The 19212-nt window shown below is 38.1% G+C and overlaps 1 protein-coding gene across 9 annotated transcripts in view; it reads left to right on the top strand.

Annotated features, from left to right (window-relative positions):
* Positions 1 to 19212, top strand: part of LOC127523844 (ryanodine receptor 2) — a 109266-nt gene that overhangs the window by 27463 nt on the left and 62591 nt on the right. For all 9 annotated transcript variants that reach the window (XM_051914959.1, XM_051914957.1, XM_051914956.1 and 6 more), the window contains 18 exons: positions 1384 to 1458; positions 1539 to 1617; positions 2441 to 2553; positions 2821 to 2920; positions 2995 to 3091; positions 8225 to 8299; positions 9020 to 9176; positions 10804 to 10968; positions 11383 to 11504; positions 11689 to 11872; positions 12281 to 12416; positions 14336 to 14431; positions 16748 to 16866; positions 17343 to 17476; positions 17757 to 17998; positions 18153 to 18345; positions 18592 to 18808; positions 18899 to 19003. In XM_051914959.1, coding sequence (XP_051770919.1) covers positions 1384 to 1458; positions 1539 to 1617; positions 2441 to 2553; positions 2821 to 2920; positions 2995 to 3091; positions 8225 to 8299; positions 9020 to 9176; positions 10804 to 10968; positions 11383 to 11504; positions 11689 to 11872; positions 12281 to 12416; positions 14336 to 14431; positions 16748 to 16866; positions 17343 to 17476; positions 17757 to 17998; positions 18153 to 18345; positions 18592 to 18808; positions 18899 to 19003 — 2409 coding nt within the window. The remainder of the gene's footprint in view (positions 1 to 1383; positions 1459 to 1538; positions 1618 to 2440; positions 2554 to 2820; positions 2921 to 2994; positions 3092 to 8224; positions 8300 to 9019; positions 9177 to 10803; positions 10969 to 11382; positions 11505 to 11688; positions 11873 to 12280; positions 12417 to 14335; positions 14432 to 16747; positions 16867 to 17342; positions 17477 to 17756; positions 17999 to 18152; positions 18346 to 18591; positions 18809 to 18898; positions 19004 to 19212) is intronic.

Raw genomic sequence — 19212 nt, 5'->3', positions numbered from 1 at the left:
TTGGGGTCGCTTCAACACGTGGACATGAAAAAGAGCCCATGGCAACAGTGTTAAAGTAGCCCAATTTCGCAGGAAAACTGCAGACTTGGCAACACTGGATCCACATCATGTGCAGCAGGTCTTAAAGTGACAGCAGCCTAATAAACCTGCTGCTGTCTGTCATTAATATTAATCAAAGAACATAATTCAAAGAGAAAAACACTCAATGCTCTTGACTGAATAAGTTTTGTAGCTTTAATAAGGATTAATCTATATTCTATTTATAATTTATGTAGTGTTTATTAACTGCACAGATACAGAAATTATTCAATTTCTGTATATATTTACCTGTTAGACCTACCTGAAAATCTTAAAGTACTGTTTACAAGGTTACATGAGTCAAAAACAACGAAAACAATAATTTTTTGTGCATTTTAGCAGGGCAGGTTAAAACCTGAACTGGCCCACCAAGGCTAGTAGAAAACAACCTTAGCGTTGAGCCCTGATATATTAAAGGGGACCTATAATGCCCCTTTCACAAGAATGTGTGTGTGAAGTTTCAGCTCAAAATACCCCACAGATCATTTATTATAGCTTGTCAAATTTGCCCCTATTTGGGTGTGAACAAAAACACGCCGTTTTTATGTGTGTCCCTTTAAATGCAAATGAGCTGCTTCTCGGACACTGATAGAGAGACTCAGGAAGAAGTTACAACTTTTAGACGTTTCTGAATGGTTAGTGGATAAATTTATATAGTTGCTGTGGAGTTGATTCAACTCATCCACTAGCATGTGCCGTCATGTTAATCTTTTGTGTTGAATTGACCCTCGTTTGTGAAGCAGTCCGGTGTAAAATGACGGCATGACAACAACACTTTACTACAACAACTCTTCCTCTTCTCTAAAGCAGCCCAACATGGCCCCGCCCCGTTTGTTGCGTGTTCTCGGGGGCAGGGTATATGTAAATTTTAGGGTTAGTGATGTCACCAATCCAGGAAGAAGCTTGTTGTAGTCCCTACCAGCCATTTGTTGTAGTCCTTAAACAGCGATTACTGTAAAAGAAAATATCTCCCTTTGCATTGAACTTTGAGCGTCGTAACTTTGCAGATGTTGTTTATGATCAAACAGCAACATTACACACTAACTAAAGTTAAAAAAGTGAAATCATAATCAAAGACCCCTTTAAAGGCACAGCTAAATATGACATTTATTATAATGGGTTTATGTCAAGATTGTTTTAAGTTCACTTAAATTAAAAGTTAAATTAAAAAATGAAAACTTTCAACTGTTGTGTGATTCTGCTGTGAATGTGAAGCAGATGAGAGTCATATTGATTATGCATCACATTTACTGAACAGTCATGAGTGTGTATCAGTGATCAATGCTGTGTGTGTGTGTGTTTCAGACGGCGCAGGGCGGAGGTCACCGGACGCTGCTCTACGGTCACGCGGTCTTACTGAGACACTCCTACAGCGGGATGGTGTGTGTTACTCTGATCACACGTCACACATTTGTGTATGTGTGTGTGAGGTTCATGTGTTGATGTGTTTCTCTCTCCAGTATCTGTGCTGTCTGTCTACGGCTCGCTCGTCCACCGACAAACTGGCTTTTGATGTGGGGCTTCAGGAAGACACAACAGGTGATGTCACTTCCTGTTTACATTCCCAGATTAAAGTCTTTAATTATACTGAATGTTTCTCAGGAACATGTGCTGGTCATATTTCATCACAAAATCAGGAGAAAGAAATAAAAACGATGTGAATGAAGCTGTTCTCGGGACCGTTTGTGACATTATTTTTTATTATCATTAACGATTCTCACTGTCAGTCTGAAGGAATCATGGGAATGACAAACAGACCTGAGAGTGAAACACAACACGATTATGAGGGTGAAAAACACTGGAAGAAAATGGCTTTAAAACTATTTTCACTCAGAAATTGCTAGTAAATTTCACAAATAATTACAAAGAAATGGCAAGTAACACACTGAATTAAACGTAACATTTTGAACTAAAAATGCTAAAATAGTATTTTCTTGTAAAACGTACTCCAAACATTATGTAAACATTACATTTGAATGTTCTCTGAACGTTCTGAAACAAGTAGTAACTTTTAAAAAACGTTAGACGAACGTCCAACTAAAACATTTTAAAAAAAACATTCCATGAATGCTGTATAATTAATGTTTTTGTTCTGATGTTTTGAGAACATTATCAAAGAACAGATAACTTTGAACAAACGTTCTATTAACATTACTGGAAGAACGTTTGTTCATAACTTTGAGAGAACCTTGCCAGAACGTTCTGAGAGCATTCCCTGTTAGTTTTTTCTTATAAAACATGCTCCAGTAATCTCTAAAATTCATTTTTCACAGTGTATGACTCCTCATGTTCTCTGACTCATGATGTGATGCCTGTAAATGAAGTTTATAGATTTATAACGACACGTGTGTTGCGTGTGCAGGTGAGGCATGTTGGTGGACAATCCACCCCGCGTCCAAACAGAGGTCAGAGGGCGAGAAGGTGCGGGTGGGTGATGATCTCATCCTGGTCAGCGTGTCGTCTGAACGTTACCTGGTGAGTTTGAACACAAGCAAACCCTGACGGCTTCTGATGTTATTCCAGGATCTCCTGCACGTTTATTTATTTAGCAGACACTGTTATCCAAAACGACTTAAAAATTAGGAATAAACGCGAGAAATGCTAGTTTCAGATATCGTTCAGAATAGTAAAAGCTAGACGTGAGATTGTGCAGTGACTGCTGCTCCAGTTCACTGGATCTTCTGTCTTATTAAATCACTTCAGTGTTTGAGTGACGACTCTGATCGCATCTCTTTGTTCCAGCACTTGTCGTATGGTAACGGCAGTTTGCACGTGGACGCGGCTTTCCAGCAAACGCTCTGGAGCGTCGCGCCGATCTGCTCCGGCAGTGAAGTGGCTCAGGGTGAGTGAGTACTCAACTGAAACGTCTCACTGCTTTCCACTTCCTGTTCATTTACTCAGCAACATGTGTTTCAGGCTTCCTAATTGGTGGAGATGTTCTGCGGCTGCTGCACGGTCACATGGACGAGTGTTTGACCGTCCCGTCAGGAGAACATGGAGAGGAACAACGCAGGTCAGGATTACCGTTCACTGATATACAGGACTGTTTTTTAAATGTTTTAGGAACCTTTCCTTGGTTATCTGAGCGTTAAGGGAACATTCCATTTTATCATTCTTTAAACATTATGGGAACGTTACTTTTGAATGTTCTTTGAACGTTCTGAAACAAGTAGTAACATTTAAAAAATGTTTTTTTAGGACAAAAAATGTTCCATGATCGACATATAAATAATGTATTTGTTCTAACATGTTGAGGGCATTTTAAAAACCAGATAACTTTGAATGAAGTTCATGAAGTGTCCAACATTCTAAGATTAAGTTTATATGGGTTTTTGAAGTGCACTTTTTCTTGTTGGATGAAAAATAGTTTGTTGAAATAGGTTGAGAAGCACTGGTGTAGGTGATGTGGAGATGTTTGCGTCGTGTATATCTGGCATCCGGACCGCTGATGGTCAGTGCTGTTGAGTTGAGGTTGATTAAACACTCTTGATGGTTTTGGTTTCAGCGCTCTGAGGGTTTCAGTCATATTCTGAGGTTGACCACTGTGGTCTGATGTTGTTGGCATTCCTGTGAAGAGCTCAGAGATACTTTTAAAAGTAATGCATTACAATATTGCGTTACTCCCTAAAAAGTAACTAATTATATTAGGTAATATTTTATGGAAAGTAATGTGTTGCATTACTTTTGCATTACTTTTTCTCACCTGGCTGAGGCTCGATCTCTGTTTAACGCTGTAATGCATTCAGCAACATAGCCTTTATAACACACACCTTCATTTTCTTTTAAAAACACATTTAGAATATTTTTATATTCTGACTCCTTCCTCTGTTCCCATATTTTGTCATACAGCATCATTGGCCAATAGCTCTTCTCTTCCGATACATAATTAATGTAAAGTTCATGAAGCATTCATGTCTAAGTGACTGTGTTATGGAGAAGCAAGAGAAGTTTAATTCAGAGTTTAAAAAATGTTTAAGCAATTAAATTAATCAGAAATGTTACGCGTAGTACTTTTTTTAAACAGTAACTGGAATATTAATGTGTAAACGTAATGTAAAGTAATGCGTTTACTAGTTGCATCAAAAATGTAATCTGATTAAGTAATGCACATTACTTTTAATGTTACTTTACTTGTTACATCAAAAAAGTAATCTGATTATGTAATGCATGTTACTTGTAATGCGTTTACTCGTTACAAAAAAGTAATTGATTAAGTAATGCACTGCAATGCATTACTTTACTCATTTCATCAAAGTAATCTGATTACGCAATGCATGTTACTTGTAATGCGTTACTTTACTCGTTATGTCAAAAAAGTAATCGGATTACGTAATGCATGTTACTTGTAATGCATTACTTTACTTGTAGCATCAAAAACAGTAATTTGATTACGTAATACGTTACTTTTAATGCGTTACTTTACTTGTAGCATCAAAAAAGTAATCTGACTATGTAATACATGTTACTTGTAATGCGTTACTTTACCCGTTATATCTAAAAAGTAATCTGATTACATAATGCATGTTACTTGTAATACGTTACTTTACCCGTTATATCAAAAAAGTAATCTGATTACATAATGCATGTTACTTGTAATGCGTTACTTTACCCGTTATATCTAAAAAGTAATCTGATTACTTAATGCATGTTACTTGTAATATGTTACTTTATCCGTTATATAAAAAAAGTAATCTGATTACGTAATACATGTTACTTGTAATGCCTTATTTTTACTTGTAGCATCAAAAAAGTAATCTGACTACGTAATACATGTTACTTGTAATACGTTACTTTACTCATTATATCAAAAAAGTAATCTGATTACATAATGCATGTTACTTGTAATACGTTACTTTACTCATTATATCAAAAAAGTAATCTGATTACATAATGCATGTTACTTGTAATACGTTACTTTACTCATTATATCAAAAAAGTAATCTGATTACATAATGCATGTTACTTGTAATACGTTACTTTACCTGTTATATCAAAAAAGTAATCTGATTACATAATGCATGTTACTTGTAATACGTTACTTTACCTGTTATATCAAAAAAGTAATCTCATTACATAATGCATGTTACTTGTAATACGTTACTTTACCTGTTATATCAAAAAAGTAATCTGATTACATAATGCATGTTACTTGTAATACGTTACTTTACCCGTTACATCAAAAAAGTAATCTGATTACATAATGCATCTTACTTGTAATGCGTTACTTTACTCGTTTCATCAAAGTAATCCAATTAAGTAATGCACGTTACTTTTAATGCATTTCTTTACTCGTTACATCACAAAAATAATCTGCTTACATAATGCATGTTACTTGTAATACGATACACTACTTTACTCATTTTATAGTTGTGGCCTAATGGTTAGGTGGACTTGTAACCTGAAGGTTGCGGGTTCAAATCTCAGTACCAGCAGGAAATTTAGGTGGGGGACATTACTTGTAATGTGTTTTGTGTTACTTTACACTTTACATCAAAAAGTAATCTGATTACGTAATGCACGTTACTCGTAATGCGTTACCCCAACACTAGATCTGGATATACAGAATTGTGTCAGGATCAAAAGTGTCTAATGTGCAGATCAGAATGAAAAGATACTGGATGAGGAGTTTGTTGTTGTAGAGCAGAAATAGGAAAATAATTCAACCTTGACTAGCATTATAAGAGGGAAAGTGAGACGTAGAATATGAAGCCTTTAACATCTTCCTCTAGTTTCTGTCTCTGTGCTGGTTCTGCTGATGCTGAAGTAGGACGTTCACTCGTTCTTCAGTAGAAACAGAGGCTCAGATGAGAGTCTCTCGGGTCTCTTGGTGAAGTTATATGAGACAGAATGAGATCTCGTGTGACTGTATGTGTGCTGCTGTAATTACAGAAACACCTGTCCTCTCTGGGACATCAGCAGATATAAATGTGTTATCATGTTCTTATCTCTACAGCAAACTATTCAACCCAGAAAGAACCGTTTCAGTTCATTGAGAGATCCAGATTCCTCCTAAAACTTAATCATTAAAAATAAAATTAAACTATATAATATAATCTGGAGTCTGCAGTGGTTATTTTAGCATGTGAGTGTATACTGTGATTATATATATAAAATCTACAGTTAGGGGCGATTTATTGATGTTTATGACAGGGTTTTAGTTATGTTTGAATTTGCATTTTATCCAAAGTGACTTGCATTATCAAGCTATACACTGGATCAGTTCATGCATTCCCTAGGAATCGAACCCATGACCTTGGCGTTGCAAGCATCATGCTCTACTGTTTGAGCTGTAGAAATGTTTAAATCACTAGTTAGTATGAGTTTAAGCACCTCAGCTTCACATATAATAAGTCTGCTTGATTTTCTCTTCAACTGTGTTCCTCGTCACCGGCGGCCTTGAGCGAATCACGTCTGCTTTTGACTGCATGAATTCAAAGAAGGTTTCTCTGTATCCATCCTTCCATCTCTTTTAACTCAGAGATGTTGTTGCATTAGTGTTACGCAAGCGTGTTGTGAGGAGTGCTGCATTGTGGGATGTGTGGAGGTGTGTGTGTGTGTTTCTCTTTCATTGGTGTATAAAGCACAGTAGTTGAACCAGAAACGTTCCCAGTGCACATCATGTTCCAGACACTGATTGTGATTCCTCAGACTGCAGTTTGAGGTCAGACGGACACATTGCTCTGAATGATGTTGTCTTAATAATCGTGTGTATATATTCACATTTTTTGCGCGTCTGCAGTCTCAGCTCTGCTGCTCACCCCTCAGCTGCCTTCAAGAATCTCACATAGAATGTTTGTGTTTTAATGTGGTGGGATTTTTGTCTTTTGCTGCACAGGAAGTGATGTCATTATGTGTGTAAATTAAAGAATGTATATTATATAATTTATAATACATTTAATATATAATAAATGTTTACCTTTCATGAGGGCTTTTTTTCTAGCCATATAAAATTGTGTGAATAAAATAAAATAAAATAATAAAATATAAAAGGTGAAAATTTGGGTCCTTTTGGGAAAACCTGATATTATTGCACGACAAAGACTAGACATTAAAATAAAATAAAATAAAATAAAATAAAATAAAATAAAATAAAAACATAAAATTAAAAAAAGGTGAAAATTTGGGTCCTTTTGGGAAAACCTGATATTATTGCACGACAAAGTCTGGACAAAATAAAATGAAAGAAAAGAAAAGAAAAGAAAAGAAAATAAAAGGTGAAAATTTGGGTCCTTTTGGGAAAACCTGATATTATTGCACGACAAAGACTAGACATTAAAATAAAATAAAATAAAATAAAAACATTAAATTAAAAAAGGTGAAAATTTGGGTCCTTTTGGGAAAACCTGATATTATTGCATGACAAAATATGGACATAATAAATAAAATAAAATTAAATAAATAATTAAAAAAATAAAATAAAATAAAATAAAATAAAATTAAATTAAATTAAATTAAATAAAAGGGTGAAAATTTGGGTGGTTTTGGGAAAACCTGATATTATTGCACGACAAAGACAAGACATTAAAATAAAATAAAATAAAATAAAATTAAATTAAATTAAATTAAATTAAATTAAATTAAATTAAGTTAAATAATATAATAAAATAAAATAAAATGAAATAAAAACATTAAATTAAAAAAAGGTGAAAATTTGGGTCCTTTTGGGAAAACCTGATATTATTGTATGACAAAGACTAGACATTAAAAAATAAAATAAAATAAAATAAAAATACTTCTGTTGAATAATTTAACTGAGGTTATAATTATAATTTGTAGATACGTATAATAAGTATAATTTGACAATGAGAACAATTATGGCTATTAATTATGAAGTCAAATCAACTACAAAATACAAAGGTTTGAATACTGTTTTCAAGTGTTGGACATTGATACGGACATCTGCGTTGATGACACACACCACTAGCACACACAAGTTTTGCGTCATTAATTCTGTTATTTTCCTGTTTATTTGAAACAATCTGTATTGTAAAAAGCGCTGTAGAAACAAAGCTGAGTAGTCAGAAATGAAGTTTTGAAGTATTTTGCTCTGAGCTCTGCTTTATTTGTGATTCTGCTCTGTTTAAAGCAGAAATGGACAGATATGAAGACTCTTTCATTCAGTCTCTCGTGTTTTTCTCTCCTCCAGGACGGTGCATTACGAGGGTGGAGCCGTGTCCATCCACGCCAGATCCCTGTGGAGGCTGGAGACGCTCCGAGTCGCGTGAGTGAACGTGTCCTGATTCAGTGTCACATGATCCTTCAGAAGTCATTCTAACTCCAAACTTTTGACCATTGGTTCTCACTTAGCACGTGACAAAAGTCACATTCTGATTTCATGGGTCTTTCCTGTGACCGGCCGTCCCGTGCTTTGCTCTCTTGACCCTGCGAGGAGCCCATGATGCCGCAGTGATGATGTCATCAGGTCTCAGGTCGGCCGGATGCGTTCCGTCACGTTTGACCCTTCTGGCAGCAGCAGCGCTTGTTCCCACGAAGCCTTTAATTACACACTGCAGGACGCCTGACTAAAAATAATCGGAGGAAGCTGAAGTTGGAAGCGTTTTATCAAAGTGGCATTTTGGGGTTGGGGCCAAATTCTGGAGCAGGAGCCCAGCACAGTTTTACTTTTTGCTTTTGAATTACAAACGAACGGTTTCCATCATAAGCATCAAAGTCATTTTTCTCATGTTGTTCCAAACCTGTATGAATCTCTTGAGCCGCTGTTTGTCATGAAAGCACACAGTGATCAGCTCCAATTCACCATGAAAGCATCATAACATATGACTCATGCGCTATATATATAAAGTCTTCTGAAGTCAAATGATGCGTTGTTTGAGAACAGACCTGATAGTCTTCACTCAAACTGTGACCCAACACTGATGCTTCCACTGCTCATCTGTACTGCAGTGCATTGTGGGTCTGTCTGACGCGTGTCTCTGTGCAGGTGGAGCGGCAGTCACATCCGCTGGGGTCAGCCGTTTCGCTTGCGCCACGTGACCACCGGGAAATATCTCAGCATGATGGACGATCAAGGGCTCCTGCTAATGGACAAGGAGAAAGCGGACGTCAAATCTACGGCTTTCTGCTTCCGTTCCTCAAAAGTGAGACTCCTAATGACTCATTATCAGATCACTTCATTTGCATATGAGTGAGAATGTAGATTAAGTTCCTGGATTTGAATTGAATTTGTGTCGAGGTACAGGACTAACCACATAAGAAAAATCATGCGTTAGTAAATCATAATTATGACAAAAAGTCAAAATTATGATATGCTAAGTCATTGTTATTAGTTAAAAAGTCTAAATTATGATATAAAAAGTCATAATTTGCACAGAAAGTCAATTTCGACTTTTTAATCATGAAGCGTATGCCAGAATTTCAACTTTATCTCAGAATTTTGATGTTTTGTCATAATTATGACATAAAAGATCAGTTTATTTAGTGTCATAATTTCAACTTTTTGTCAAAATTTCGACTTTTTGTCATAATTTCAACTTTTTTCATAATGACATAAAAGGTCTGTTGATTTAGTATGTCATAATTATGACTTAGTATGTCATAATTTCAACTTTTGTCAAAATTTCGACTTTTTGTCATAATTTCGGCTTTTTTTGTCATAATAATGGCATAAAAGGTCCATTGACTTAGTATGTCAAAATTTAAATTTTTTTGTCAAAATTTCGACTATCTCATAATTTCGACTTTGTCATAATTTTAACTTTTTATAATTATGACATAAAAGGTCCGTTGATCTAGTAAGTCATAATTATGACTTAGTATGTCATCATTTCAACTTTTTGTCAGAATTTAACTTTATTCTCATAATCATGATTTAGTATAATTACATCATCAATTATGTCATAATAATGGCTTAGTATGTCAATTTTGACTTTTTTGTCATAATTATGACATAAAAGGTCAGTTGATTTAATGTCATAATTATGATTTTAAAATTTCGACTCTCATAATTTTGACTTTTTGTCATAATTTAGGCTTTATTATCATAATTATGATTTAGTATGTTATAATTATGACTTGTGCTCATTTCAACGTAGTATATCATTATCATGGCCTAGTATGTCAGAATTTCTACTTTATCTCATAATTTCAACGTTTTGTCATAATTTCAACTATTTTGTCATAATTATGTCATAAAAGGTCTGTTGATTTAGTATGTCATAACTTCAACTTTTTGTCAGAATTTCGAATATCTCATAATTAGGACTTTTTGTCATAATTTAGGCTTCATTATCTTAATTATGATTTAGTATGTTATAATTATGACTTGTGTCCATTTCAACATAGTATGTCATAATAATGGCTTAGTATGTCAATTTCGACTTCATCTCATAAACATGACTGTATAATAATCTTTTGTATTAGGATTGAGAAGTATAATACAAGAAAGACTAATTGGTGGCTGTTAATTTTTTTGTCATGATTGATCTATTGAAACGAGTTTAGAGAAATATGATCAGAAATGTGTTTCACATATCAGGGATTAAAATATCATTTTTATTATTCATAAGTGTGTTTATAAATGAATACACATTTTACATTTATTAATTTTAACGATTGATATTTTGATGAACCGCAACTGTTGAACTAATATATCAAATCTCAACTATCGTCCAGCTCTAATCCGATAAATGCGACTATAAGGCATGAAGATATCTGCTCAGGCTCGAATGAGTGTTTACCCACGATCCTCTGCTCCCTCTCCTGCAGGAGAAGCTGGACTTTGGCCTGAGGAAGGAGGTGGATGGGATGGGCGTCCCGGACATCAAATACGGAGACTCGGTCTGCTACATCCAGCACGTGGACGCCGGGCTCTGGCTCACATACCAGTCTGTAGACGCCAAGTGTGCTCGCATGGGTGGCGTCCAGAGGAAGGTGAGGACGAACATATCATGTAGGGCTGGGCGTTGACACAAATCACATGATTCGATTCCACAAGCTTGTGATTCAATTCAATTCCAATATCGATTCGATTTAATATATAGATCAGGTTCAATACGTGTCATCAAAGTGAGAATCAATTAAAATCGATATTTTCAGTCCATCCCTACACAATAATGTTTTTATATGGAAGCGTTTGAGAGGATGAATGTGTGTGTCGCTGTGAGTTCGCTGTGATGGATTCATTCATATGTGACGCGTGACGCCCTTGAGCTGCTTCTGAGTGAGATTCATTACAGACGTGTCAGACTCTCACACCCTCATCATTACTGCTGCAGCGCAGACTGACGCTCTCCACCACATCTGTGTGGATGATAAATGTAACGCACTGATGTGTGTGTGTCTTAGGCCATCATGCATCATGAGGGTCACATGGATGACGGATTGACGCTCTCGCGATCACAAAACGAGGAGTCGCGCACCGCCAGAGTCATCCGCAGCACGGTCTTCCTGTTCAACCGCTTCATCAGGTGACACACTGTTGATCTTCAGAATCAAGTGAATGATGCAGCTGATCATGAATTAAACATCATTCAGCACACTTTAGGGATCTGAACCTGAGCATGATAACACACACACACTCTCTCTCACACACACACACACACACAGTGTGTTTTATTTGTTAACGCTCCTCTGCTTCCTCCCTGAGCTCAGGGGTCTAGACACTCTGAGTAAGAAGGGGAAGACATCCACCCTCGATCTGCCCATCGAATCGGTCAGTCTGAGTCTTCAGGATCTGATCGGATACTTCCAGCCTCCCGATGAGCACCTGGAGCACGAGGACAAACAAAACCGACTCCGAGCGCTCAAGAGCAGACAGATCCTGTTCCAGGAGGAGGTACGGATCCCAGCCGATCACATCGACACACACAGCGTCAACTTACAGCCTAGGAGGGCTTCGTTTTAATCAGAAATCTTGGAGATAATTCTGTTATCTGCTGCATCACAAAGTATCTGCGAGGTCGTGACACTAATACCCATAAAACCACAAAGCAGATCTCCAACACTAATCTGCTCAGACTACATCTACAACATACAGAATTATTTTGGACCCTGCAAAAAATAATATAATAGGATATGATTTCAAACCGCTAGTATGAGCTCGAGACACTTAATGGATGATTGATTGCTGACTCATTTTTATTTCTCCAGAGGGATTTTAGGAGAAAGGTTTGATATTTCAACTGCAAGCTCAACAGTCTCATGATCTGTGAAGGAGGAAGCTCATGTGTGTGTGTGTCTCTAGGGAATGATCAACCTGGTGCTGGAGTGTATCGATCGTTTGCATGTCTACAGCAGTGCGGCTCATTTTGCAGACGTGGCCGGTAAAGAAGCTGGACAATCCTGGAAGTCCATCCTGAACTCCCTCTACGAGCTCCTCGGTATGATCCATATTTCATCTGCATACATCAATATTCGTTGTAAACCTGCTGACTGTGACCCCATGAGCTCAGATGCGTCTTAACCGTGTTCTTCTGCACAAGAGAGGCAGACTGTATTCAGTGCCTCATTATGATGATTCTGTTTGTGTAAAAAGTCTGAACTTTTAATCAAATAATGAACGAATGAAGGAGAATGTCAAGTGCATTGCACAGTTAGTCGATCATCTGGGTTTTGAAAGCACAGAGAAAGCTCACATACTACAAACATACTGCATATACAAACCCGATTCCAAAAAAGTTGGGACACTGTACAAATTGTGAATAAAAAAGGAATGCAATGATGTGGAAGTTTCAAATTTCAATATTTTATTCAGAATACAACATAGATGACATATCAAATGTTTAAACTGAGAAAATGTATCATTTTAAGGGAAAAATAAGTTGATTTTAAATTTCATGGCATCAACACATCTCAAAAAAAGGCCATGTTTACCACTGTGTGGCATCCCCTCTTCTTTTTATAACAGCAAACGTCTGGGGACTGAAGTTGCTCAAGTTTAGGAATAGGAATGTTGTCCCATTCTTGTCTAATACAGGCTTCTAGTTGCTCAACTGTCTTAGGTCTTCTTTGTCGCATCTTCCTCTTTATGATGCGCCAAATGTTTTCTATGGGTGAAAGATCTGGACTGCAGGCTGGCCATTTCAGTACCCGGATCCTTCTTCTACGCAGCCATGATGTTGTAATTGATGCAGTATGTGGTCTGGCATTGTCATGTTGGAAAATGCAAGGTCTTCCCTGAAAGAGACGACGTCTGGATGGGAGCATATGTTGTTCTAGAACTTGGATATACCTTTCAGCATTGATGGTGCCTTTCCAGATGTGTAAGCTGCCCATGCCACACGCACTCATGCAACCCCATACCATCAGAGATGCAGGCTTCTGAACTGAGCGCTGATAACAACTTGGGTTTGTCCTTGTCCTCTTTAGTCCGGATGACATGGCGTCCCAGTTTTCCAAAAAAAACTTCAAATTTTGATTCGTCTGACCACAGAACAGTTTTCCACTTTGCCACAGTCCATTTTAAATGAGCCTTGGCCCAGAGAAAACGCCTGCGCTTCTGGATCATGTTTAGATATGGCTTCTTTTTTGACCTATAGAGTTTTAGCCGGCAACGGCGAATGGCACGGTGGATTGTGTTCACCGACAATGTTTTCTGGAAGTATTCCTGAGCCCATGTTGTGATTTCCATTACAGTAGCATTCCTGTATGTGATGCAGTGCCGTCTAAGGGCCCGAAGATCACGGGCATCCAGTATGGTTTTCCGGCCTTGACCCTTACGCACAGAGATTGTTCCAGATTCTCTGAATCTTTGGATGATATTATGCACTGTAGATGATGATAACTTCAAACTCTTTGCAATTTTTCTCTGAGAAATTCCTTTCTGATATTGCTTCACTATTTTTCACCGCAGCATTGGGGGAATTGGTGATCCTCTGCCCATCTTGACTTCTGAGAGACACTGCCACTCTGAGAGGCTCTTTTTATACCCAATCATGTTGCCAATTGACCTAATAAGTTGCAAATTGGTCCTCCAGCTGTTCCTTATATGTACATTTAACTTTTCCGGCCTCTTATTGCTACCTGTCCCAACTTTTTTGGAATGTGTAGCTCTCATGAAATCCAAAATGAGCCAAAATTTGGCATGACATTTCAAAATGTCTCACTTTCAACATTTGATATGTTATCTATATTCTATTGTGAATAAAATATAAGTTTATGAGATTTGTAAATTATTGCATTCCTTTTTTATTCACAATTTGTACAGTGTCCCAACTTTTTTGGAATCGGGTTTGTACAAACACATCTGATGAGCTTAATTTCTAATGAAGTGATCAATCATCCGTCTTTCTCTCTGTAGCTGCTCTGATCAGAGGAAACAGGAAGAATTGTGCCCAGTTCTCCAGCTCTCTGGATTGGCTGATCAGTCGTCTGGAGAGGTTGGAAGCGTCGTCTGGTATGTAGAATGTAATGCGTGTATGATGAGTGTTCACTGTACAGGTGTGTTCAGGCAGACACATGTGATGTCACTCTGAGTCGGAGGTAATGTGATGAGTGATGAGAACCTGAGAGCCTCAGCTGTAAAGAACCATGATGGATTCACGTTGATGCGCAGATGAGGACAGACAGGTCATGCTGGCTAGATGAATTTAGGTCTGATTAATAGTTAATAGTTATCAGTACTCAAAACACACCGTGCAAGCACTAGTGACCAGCAGGAGTGAGCACACAAACTTTGTGTCACACTTTGAAACGTGTGAATTTCATTATATTAAATCACAGCAGATGTCATTTCTTATAATGAGTGTATTATTACTGAGTTCTGGTGATGATGCTTGTGTGTCGTGATGTGACGTGTGTTGTGTTGTGATGGTTGTGGTTTGATGGTTGATTAGGCATGTATCAAATTTTCATGTTGCGATTAATTGCTGAAGCTTTTATCACGGTATACGGTATTATCACGATATTGAAAGAAGTTGCAAAAAAAAGTGTTGTCATAGTATAACAGGTTTAAGAACTCTTTTTCTTATAACAAAAAGAACTCTGAATGTTTAAATACAATAATACAATAAACAACAGATAACACTTTACCATAAGGTCTCATTATTTAATGCATTAAATAAGATTGAGCAATAGCTACGTTTGGTACAGGATAGCTACGTTTGTTAATGTTAGTTAAGAAATATAACTGATCATTGTTAGTTTTAGCTAGTTAAGTTCTTTTGATTTTAGTAATGTTATTAAACAGTAACTAAGAAATTAACATTAACTAAGAATAATTAATGCTTTATAAGTATTTTTCATTGTCAGTTTAGTAATAATGAATTAACATGTTAACTAATGAAGCTGTATGTCTCAAAGTTTTACTGAACAATAACAAATAATCAGAATCATTAGGGCATGTTGTAGTCCAGATTAAAATATAAAAATGTTTAAGTTTGAAAATAAATAGCCTATTAAGTCTTAAGTATTAAGTATTTGGTGCTGTGATGAACAACATTGAGATGAAAAAAAAAATGAATGGCTGTTTGAAGCATTTTAAAAACTTCACTAGCGCAGTTGCTTTGTTTGCGGGGTTTCTGGGGTAACCGCTGCATTCTGCTGTTCCATCAGCGCCCTCTGCTGTCAGAAAGTGAACGTGAACTTTCATTCAGACTCGTTCTGGCAGGTGCTTCTCATGCACGTTGGGCTTGTTTACATCTGAGCGCGTGTCCCTTTGACGCAGAATACAGCGGTGTTGTGCATTTTATACGGTTGATGGGGAAAGTATTCTTAAATGCATTATAAAAATTGTAATAATTGGTAATAAATTATTATTTATGGTATTTTGAAGTGCCCACGCTAACAATATCGTGCATATTCATGATCGTGATATATCGCATTACCGAATATCGGCACATGTCTAGTTGTGTTGTGTTGGTTGTGATGTGATGCATGTGGTGTGTGTGTTGTGTTGTGATGGTTGCGGTGTGTATTGTAATGGTTGTAATGTGATGCTTGTGATGGTTGTGATGCGTATGTTGTGTTGTGACGGTTGTGATGTGTGTGTTGTGATGTGATGGTCATGATGTGATGCATGTGATGTCATGCGTGTGTTGTGTTGTGATGGTTTGATGTATGTTGTGATGCTTGTGTGTCGTGATGTGATGGTCATGATGTGATGCGTGTGTTGTGATGCGTGTGTTGTGTTGTGATGGTTGTGATGTGTGTGTTGTGATGCTTTTGATGGTTTGATGTGTGTTGTGATGTGATGGTTGTAATGTGATGCATGTGATGTGTGTGTTGTGATGGTTGTGATGCGTGTGTTGTGATGGTTGTGATGTGTGTGTTGTGTTGTGATGGTTGTAATGTGTGTGTTGTGATGGTTGTGATGCGTGTGTTGTGATGGTTGTGATGTGTGTGTTGTGTTGTGATGGTTGTAATGTGTGTGTTGTGATGTGTTTATTATGATATATTTTGATTGTTGTGATGTGTGTGTTGTGTGATGTGATGTTATGATGTGTGTGTTGTGGTGTGTGTGTGTTGTGATGTGATGGTTGTAATATGTGTATTGTGATGTGATGTGTTGTGTTGAGATGTTATGATGTGTGTGTTGTGATGTGATGGTTGTAATGTTTGTGTTCCTATGTGTTTGTTGTGATGTGATAGTTATGATGTGTGTGTTGTGTTGTGAAGTGATGGTTGTTATGTGTGTTGTGATGTGATTGGTTATGATGTGTGTGTTGTGTTGTGATGTGATCGGTTATGATGTGTGTGTTGTGTGTGTCTGCAGGGATTCTGGAGGTTCTGCACTGTGTTCTGGTGGAGAGTCCAGAAGCTCTGAACATCATTAAAGAAGGACACATCAAATCCATCATCTCACTGCTGGACAAACATGGACGCAACCACAAGGTGACTGCAGATAGTGTGTGTGTGTGTGTGTGTGTGTGTGTGTGTGTGTGTGTGTGTGTCACATACACTTTCATGATCATGCAGTGTTGTTGATTTATTTAATGAATCGGTTCATTTGGGCTGTTGAAATGGGATTCACACATCAATGTGTGGCATTTTATATTAAGTTCAATTACTAGTTTTCATGGTTTACTTAGCTGGTTGTGTTCTTTGGGTAATTTATCTGTTCATGTTTCAAACTATCACCCTAATTTAGATCGTTATTGATTATATGCCCATTGTTATGAAAATGAATCATGGCATAATTTATTGTTAAGTGTTTGCATCTTTTTGATTTTACTAAAAGAAATATTGTAAAAATGCAATTAGTCAAATTGCTTTGTGCCGTTTCTAGCTCGTAGTGTAAGTGTGACGATTAGCTTGTAGCTCCAGTTTTCCAGCAGCTCGACTGACGCCGGTGTGTCCGTCATGTTCAGGTTCTGGACGTCCTGTGTTCTCTGTGCGTGTGTCACGGTGTGGCGGTTCGCTCCAATCAGCACCTGATCTGTGATAATCTGCTGCCCGGCAGAGACCTGCTGCTGCAGACGCGTCTCGTCAATCACGTCAGCAGGTAGGAGAGCGCCAGCATCACTTCTGTCAATCAATCAATCAATCAATCAATCTATCTATCAATCAATCAATCAATCAATCAACCATTAAATCAATCAATCAATCAATCAACCATTAAATCAACCAACCAACCAACCAATCAATCAATCAATCAATCAACCATTAAATCAACCAACCAACCAATCAATCAATCAATTAATCAATCAATCAATCAACCAACCATTAAATCAACCAACCAACCAACCAACCAATCAATCAATCTCTCTCTGTTGCTCATTCAGCATGAGGCCCAATATCTTCCTGGGTGTGAGCGAAGGCTCCGCCCAGTACAGGAAGTGGTATTATGAGCTCATCGTGGACCACGTGGAGCCATTCGTGACGGCTGAAGCCACTCACCTGCGGGTGGGTTGGGCGTCCACACAGGGCTACTGGCCGTATCCGGGCGGAGGAGAGGGCTGGGGCGGGAATGGTGTCGGGGACGACCTCTACTCATACGGCTTTGATGGCCTCCACCTGTGGGCAGGTAACAACACATCTGCACATAACATTTGTAATTAGATAAACCAGTATAGCTTGAGTAAACGTGTATGTGAGATATTTGCTGATGGTAGTAAAAACATCACTCATAAAAGCTGTCGTCAGCGGGATGTGAACGTAACATGCGCTGTGATTGGCAGGTTGCGTGGCGCGATCGGTCAGCTCACCCAATCAGCACTTGCTGCGGGCCGAGGACGTGGTCAGCTGCTGTCTGGATCTCAGCGCTCCCAGCATCTCCTTCCGCATCAACGGCCAGCCGGTCCAGGGAATGTTTGAGAACTTCAACTCAGATGGACTCTTCTTCCCTGTAGTGTCCTTCTCTGCTGGAGTCAAGTGAGTCCCTTCAGCCCCACCCCCTCTGCCATTGTTCAGTCTGACAGATAGCCCCGCCTTGGATTCTGATTGGCTGTCAGTGTTTTTATCCTACATCAGCTGGAAATTCCGATGATATCATGTCATCATCGTTGTATTTGTGGTGTGGACTATTCTCTTAGAGCGATTAAAACTTTATAGTTATAGTTTTTATTATAGTATTAGTTGTGCTTGGTGTGAACAACCCTTAACGCTCCTCTTTCTCAGAGTGCGCTTCCTTTTGGGCGGTCGTCATGGCGAGTTCAAGTTCCTGCCCCCATCCGGTTACGCTCCGTGTTTCGAGGCGGTTTTACCACGAGAGAAGCTGAGAGTGGAGCACAGTCAGGAGTATAAACATGATCATAGGAATACACGTGACCTCCTCGGACCCACGGTCACGCTGTCACAAGCGGCCTTCACACCAACACCTGTGGACACCAGTCAGGTACGCACACACACACACACACCACAGATGACACACACTCACACGCACACTCTCACATCACGCATGTGTGAACGTGTTTCTGCCGTGTAGATCGTGTTGCCGCCACATCTTGAGCGGATCCGAGAGAAACTGGCAGAAAACATCCATGAGCTGTGGGTGATGAACAAGATCGATCTCGGATGGACTTACGGAACGGTATGTCAAACACGCGTCATCTGTTTGTTTCTTCTGTGGAGGTTTGAAATGTTTACCCTGAATCAGCGATTCCCAAATGTTTTCATCAGCTGAACCCCTTTGAGTTAAAATATTTCCTTATATATTTCAATAATTTAACAACATATTCACTTGTTCGCTGTTCTCTGATGTCAGTTAATAGTCACTTGTTGACATGCAGCTTTTTTAGT

This window comes from Ctenopharyngodon idella, chromosome 12, assembly GCF_019924925.1.
Source record: "Ctenopharyngodon idella isolate HZGC_01 chromosome 12, HZGC01, whole genome shotgun sequence".
Taxonomy (NCBI): domain Eukaryota; kingdom Metazoa; phylum Chordata; class Actinopteri; order Cypriniformes; family Xenocyprididae; genus Ctenopharyngodon; species Ctenopharyngodon idella.
This window is presented reverse-complemented; position numbering and strand designations above follow the sequence as displayed.